This window comes from Microtus ochrogaster, unplaced genomic scaffold (assembly GCF_000317375.1).
Source record: "Microtus ochrogaster isolate Prairie Vole_2 unplaced genomic scaffold, MicOch1.0 UNK8, whole genome shotgun sequence".
In the NCBI taxonomy this organism is placed as follows: Eukaryota; Metazoa; Chordata; class Mammalia; order Rodentia; family Cricetidae; genus Microtus; species Microtus ochrogaster.
In genome coordinates this window covers 4,270,562-4,277,452 of record NW_004949106.1, presented here as the reverse complement: position 1 = coordinate 4,277,452, position 6,891 = coordinate 4,270,562, and the positions used below count along the sequence as shown (strand labels likewise).

The following is a 6,891-nucleotide window of genomic DNA, read 5'->3' as shown; positions in this document are numbered from 1 at the left end:
TAATAATAATAATAATAATAATAATAATAATAATAATAATAATGCTATAAAAGGTAAAAACCTAAAATGAAAAGCTGAAAGGAGGGAGGGGCCAGAAAGATTTAGAAGACATTACTGATCTTCACTGGCTCACACCAAGGCTTCCGTTTCCCAGTAACTCCTATCAGTGTGAAAAGTGGCGGGCTCCTATTACCACAGCCACCCCTCACTTCTGGATGGATTGTCATAAATTGCACAATCAAACGCATCCCCACTTGCTAAAAACGTCAATCAATTAGCTATTATCAATAAAGTCCTGCAGAAAACACCTTGTCTTATGATTTCCATGCACATCAATATCGCCTCTTCATGTTCTCCTCGAGCAAAGCGAATATTGGCTTCGCCCATGAGACCTCTCAGGGCTCTGGGAAGTTTACTCCGAGGCCTCTTCTCCTGTTCAGAGGAAAACAACATGGAGATTAAGATAAAGCTCAGAGTTCAATCCAAATCCACACAGAAAACATAATGGGAACTTCCCTCTAAAAATTCTAAATCTTCTAAACTCAGAACAAGGCACTCAGTCATAATTCTAATGCCTTAATTTTATATCTAATTACACAAAACAAGCTAAAATTCAAATGCAGGAAAGTTCAAAATTATTTTGATATTCTCCAAAGAGGAATACCAAAAATAAGTAAATAAAAACCAAAAAGAAACAAAACAAAAACCTTCTTACAGTTGAAAGTCCATAGTACAATTAAATACAAACTGTCAAACGGCCAGGAATTACTGAGCTGCTGACCAATACAACAGTATCATCATGCAACAAAATGGATTCTGTGTCATTCCATACGAGAACACTTACTAGATCCCCTGTCATTCTGTACTAAAACACTTACTAGATCCATGTCATTCCATACAGAACACTTACTAGATAGATCCCGTGTCATTCCATACAGAACACTTACTAGATCCCATGTCATTCCATATGAGAACACTTACTAGATCCTGTGTCATTCCGTACTAGAACACTTACTAGCTCCTGTCATTCCATACGAGAACACTTACTAGATCCTGTGTCATTCCATACAGAACACTTACTAGAAAGTCCTTCTTGGAAATTCATCAGAAACAAAACTCGGTAAACAACAAAAACCCACTGAGTTATAGGTTTTTCAGTAGCAAAACTACAAAACATTTGACATAACAATAGTTTTACATAAAATTTCTCCAAAATGAAGCATAAGAAATAAATGACAATTCACAGTAGCCTCAAAGAAAAGAAAATCTCTAGAAATACACCTAACTAAGGTAGTAAAAGACCTCTACAATGACACTTTGACCTCTGAAGAGATTAAGGAAGACACAAGAAGATTGAAGGACCTCCAATTTATGGATTGGCAAAATATTGTAAAAATAACCATTCTACCAAAGGCAATTTTATAGATTCAATGTTATCCCAATTGAAATACCCTAATGGTTCGTCACAGAAATAGGGGGAAATATCAACACCACCACATCCTTATATGGAACACAAAAAACCCTGGATAGCCAAAGCAATTCCGAGAAAAAAAAAGCCAATGCTGAAGGGATTACCCTGCTGTATTTCAAGACATATTATAGAGTTATAACAACAGAACAGTATGACACTGACACACACAGACATGCAGACCAACTGATCAAACACAATACCCAAACATGAGTACGCAGAACTACAGCTGCCTGACTATAACAAAGATGCTGAGAAAACTGGATGTCCACACATACAATAAAATTAACCCCAAATCTACCACCCAGGCAAAACTAACTCCAGATGATCACAGACCTCAACTGAGACTGCCGGAAGAAACATGGCAGGTGTGAGAAAGACTTCCTCAAACAGGTCCACTTTTCAAGGAATTAAGACCAGCAACTGACAAGCGGGACCTCAGAAAACCAGAAGGCCTTAACACAGGAAACAGGGACCTCATGAAACCAGGCCTTTATGTACAGGAAACAAGGGCCTCATAAAACTCAAAGGCTGTAGTACAGGAAATCATCAACCCAGTGAAAAGGAATCCCATGGAGTGGGAGAGACTGTCAAATAACTCATCTGACAGAGGATTAAGAACCAGATATATAAAGAACTCAAAAAAAGTCATGGCCTGGAGGGATGGCTCAGCCGTTAAAGGCTAGGCTCACAACCAAAAAAAGTCAAGAAAACAAATGACTTAATTAAAAGAAATAGGTTTGAAACCTGTTCTCAAAAGGAATAAAAGTGGCTAAGAAATATCTCAAGAAGTGTTTATCATCCTTATCTACTAGAAAAATGCAAATAAAGACAATTTGAAATTTTATCACAGGTTAACAAAACAGCAAATGTCAAGGTTGGGGGAGGAGCAAGGGCAAGAAGGAGCCACTGTTGGTGGGAACTAAACTGGACTAGCCACTCCACAAGCACTGTGGAGACTCCTCAGAAAGCTAAAAACACATCTAGCATATAACTCAGCTAGACCACGCCTCGGCATATACCCCAGGGACCCTACTCCACAGGTAATCCCTCACCTCTATTCACAACAGGTAAGAAATAATGCGAATGGCCTGGAACAGGTGGATTGATATTCAGAATGCGGTGTATGCGCACTATGGAACACTATTCGGCTAGGAAGGAAATGAAATCATGTCATATGCAGGTAAATGGATGAAACGAGAAGATATTATGCTGAGCAGTAGCCCAGACCCAGAAAAACCAACGCCACATGTTCTCTCTTATTTACGGATCCCAGCTCCAAGTCTACAGACGTGCTACAGCATGGAGTAACTCGGACACGTGAAATTTACCTGGCAGGAGAGAAGGGCACTACGCCTAGCGAAGGGAATAGCGGGGCGCAGGTGCTATGAAAGGGAAACAGGAAAAGCAGGTGAGGAAGACTTACCAGGGAAGAGGGGTAGGTGGCACAAAAGATGCTTTAAAAAGCCATACGATTCACAGTGATATGTTTACTTAAAACGTGTGTGTGTGTGTGTGTGTGTGTGTGTGTGTGTGTGTGAGTATTCAATGAAGTTATGCCACTAAGGGTGATAATGCTCCCCCCAAGAGTGATAGTTTATCTAACAAAAACCCCAATGCCAGGGGCTGGAGAGATGGCTCAGTGGTTAAGAGCATTGCCTGCTCTTCCAAAGGTCCTGAGTTCAATTCCCAGCAACCACATGGTGGCTCATAGCCATCTGTAATAAGGTCTGGTGCCCTCTTCTGGCCTGCAGGGATACACACAGATAGAATATTGTATACATAATAAATAAATAAATAAATAAAAAAAAAAAACAATGCCAGTATAGAAGTGTCCTTTTGAGTCCTTGGTCAGAAGAGTACAAAACGCCCCACCCCCACGCCACCCCTAAAAAACAATACAGGCTTTTTCTTTGGCCCTTGATTGCCTACAAGAAATTGAAGGTAAGACTCTCTTGCTGAAGACAAACCACACATCCAACAGATGGAGACAAGCTCTCATAATATCCAATAACCAGTCATATTCAGTGTGCAACCTACAAACCATGACTATGACCAGAACACCACAATACTCTGGAAAGTGCAATAATGACACCTATATATTCTGGGGTAACCAGCAGCCACCTTACTGGACTAATCCCATCCAACCAGAGGGAATGCATGCCTGCTTCTGTAACTTGGGCAGCTCCTCATGACTGGTGGAGCCATGGAATCTAGAAGAGCTTACTTTCCTAAACCAGCACCACTTCAGGTTCTAAATATTCCTCCTTACATCCACAGGTTAGAGCAGCTCTCACCCTCAACAAAGCTTCTTTCTGCAGCACACGGAACGGTGACAGAAAGCCACAGCTGGTCAAAATGGCAGTCTACAGCACAACTCCTACAGCTAAGGCTTGGGGAACACTGCAGACAGGGAGTGGGAAGTTTTAAAAGCCAGAGAACCAGGAGGTCTGCTGAGAAACAGTGTCTTCTACATATGGCAGTGTATGGTTACCTAAGTAAAACCTCAAAAATAACAGTGCCAATTGACAGGCCAGTGTGGATGGGGGAGGGGGGGATCTCACAGGGCCCCAGCCCTAGATGAAGAGCTACAGCAATCAGTGCTGCTGAGAAAGGGAGGGAGAATCAGATTAGTGACCCTGACAGGTTACCGCTCCCGAGCAGTCAGCCCTAAACACATAGACACAAGAGCAACATTAAATGAACACAGCACGTTGTACTAATATATTCTCTCTCTCTCTCTCTCTCTCTCTCTCTCTCTCTCTCTCTCTCTCTCTCACACACACACACACACGTAACAAGAATAATGACAGACTGTGACTTTAGAGGGGGCACAAGGATGACACAGGAGGGGTTGGAGGGAAAAGACAAGGGAAATGATGTAAATACAATACACACATGCTGTAGAAGAGTCCTTCTGTATACTGTCCATATATATCACATTCATTGGTTAACAAAGAACTGACTGGCCGGTAGCCAGGCAGGAAGTACAGGCAAGGCTAGCTAAGCTAAGAATGCTAGGAGGTTAAAGGGTGGAGTCAATAGAGTCACCAGGAGACACAGGGAGCAAGACAGCTGGAGGACAGGTAAAGCCATGAGGCACGTAGCAACACACCAATTAATAGAAATGGGTTAATTTAAGTTGTAAGAGCTAGTTAGTAATAAACATGAGCTACTGACCGAGCATTTTTAATTAATATAAGCCTCAGTGTATTTATTTGGGAGCTACTGGTGGGCAGAAACTACACACATATATGAAATAAAAGTTAAATTTTAAAAAGAAAGAAATGAGTAACAGGCAGTTTCCTCCCAGTTTTTGTTCTTACTGTTGAACTATTTCCCAAGTATAACTGAAAGCTTCCTGCTCAATGACCATATCACTTTCTTATATTTTTATAAGAACTAAATAATTAACAACTTACTTTCATCATTTTTTTGGTTTCACGGTTGAGAACCATCTCCAATACAAACACATCGCCTGCGGTGGGTTGCTCAGGAGTTTCCTCCTCCTCCTCCTCTTCTTCCTCTTCTTCTTCATCATCTTCAGTCTCTCCGAGCATAGAAGCAAACACTTTGTGAACTGACTTACTCACTCCATCAGATGTTTCTCCTAAGGAATGGTACATTGAAGTTATGGGGGTAGGAAATCAGTAAAACAACTTTAAAAAAATTGCCTGTTCATGGAGCACAAGTTCCTACCCTCAGCAACAACAAACCTGAAAGTAATGGCAAATGAACATCCTCCCTACCCCCCAAAAAGAAAAGAAAGCTAATGTAAAGCCACGTCTTTCACTCTGCAGGAAAGGCTGGTTCCCCCTCTGTGCCTCATCTAGACGTGCAAGCAAAGGAAGAGCAAAAGCAAAAGCACACACAGTAACAGGGACAAGCAGAGAAGGGAGACAGCATCCGTCACAAGGCACAGTTAGGACCTAAGGGAGCCCAGTGACACACACGGTTGCCTGCAACTGAAACCTGAGAGGCCTGAGGCTGAGCACAGGATGGGAGCTTGTCAGCCAACTCATCTAGCCAATAGGTGAGTTCCAGGTTTAGGGAGTGCAGGGGTTGAAATAAGAATGGCCTCCACAGGCTCATAGACTTGAATGCTAGTTACCAGGAAGTGGCACTATGTGCCAAGGATTAGGAGGGGTGGCTTTATTGAAGTAGGTGTGGCCTTTTGGGAGGTAGGATGGGGGGGGCGGGTAGACTTTGAAGTTTCAAAAGCCCACCTAGGCCCAGCCCCTTCTGCCAAGCACCGCGGCCTGCACTAGACTTCAGTTCATGAGCTTCGGGCAAGGGGCTGGAGGTTGAGAACACAGACGCAGAGACAGACCAACACACAGACCTTCAAACACTGATACCAAAGCCCCTCTTTATTAGCACCATGTAGGCTTAAAACCCTGCAGTCCATGGCCAACAGGTGAAAAACCCATCCTCTGATCCTCTAAGCTAGGCACAGCTTCTAGTAACTTTAATTAGAAGGTTCTAGGAGGGAAGAGCAGCTGAAAGCCAGGACCCATTAGTCTCAACAGCCTCCCTCCTTCCCTCCCTCCCTCTCTCTCTCTCTCTCTCTGGATCAGGATGCAGCTCCTCGCTACTTCTCCAGCACCCCACCTGTCACCACGCCTGCTGACATGACAATAATGGACTAAACCCTGAAACTGTCAGCAAGCACCAATTAAATGCTTTCCTTTGTACAAGTTGCTGTGGTCGTGGTGTCTCTTCACAGCAATAGAGCAATGACTGAGACAGTGAGAAACCCTATGTCAAAAATCATGCTGGAGTGGGCTAAAGGGACACATTCAATGTCCATCTCCGGCCTCCACACATAGGGCTAAAGGGACACATTCAATGTCCATCTCCGGCCTCCACACATAGGCACGCATGCACACGGACACATGCCATCTAAGCACGGGAGTCTGCACAGCGGCACGATCTGCTACAGTCCGCAAGAACTCTCCCACTTGAGGTCAATTTAGCAAATGACAATAAAAAGGCCCTGAACAAACGCTGGCATCAATTTTAAACCCCACAACACTGGAACTATACCAAAACATCCATCATGACATACAACCGTTTAAAAAATAAATATTAAGCAGCTACTATGTGCCAAACACTGATAAACCAGGTAACACAAGCAGGCTATTTTTTTTTTTTTTCAGCGAAAGCAAGTGGTTTTACTGCACCATTTTGGCTAAGGGCTCTTAGCATTTAAAGCTGGCCGCAAACGAAGTCCACCCACCTTCATTGGCATCTTTGTCCTGGGATTTAGCAGAGTCGATCCCTGATGATGATGGGACTTCCGGGTTGTCTTGGGGTGATGGTTTTCCTTTTTCTGGAACGCTCTGCGATTGAATATTAGTACAACCGTTCAAAAACTTACACGGGCTGGGCGGTGGTGGCACACGCCTTTAATCCCAGCACTC

The 6,891-nt window shown here is 43.1% G+C and overlaps 1 protein-coding gene across 1 annotated transcript in view; it reads right to left on the bottom strand.

Moving 5' to 3' along the window:
- Gtf3c3 (general transcription factor IIIC subunit 3) overlaps window positions 1-6,891 on the bottom strand; it is a 31,781-nt gene that overhangs the window by 23,520 nt on the left and 1,370 nt on the right. Inside the window, exons 2-4 of the mRNA XM_005366359.3 lie at window positions 6,708-6,810; window positions 4,891-5,078; window positions 309-432 (exon numbers count right to left, since the gene is read on the bottom strand). Coding sequence (XP_005366416.1) covers window positions 309-432; window positions 4,891-5,078; window positions 6,708-6,810 — 415 coding nt within the window. The remainder of the gene's footprint in view (window positions 1-308; window positions 433-4,890; window positions 5,079-6,707; window positions 6,811-6,891) is intronic.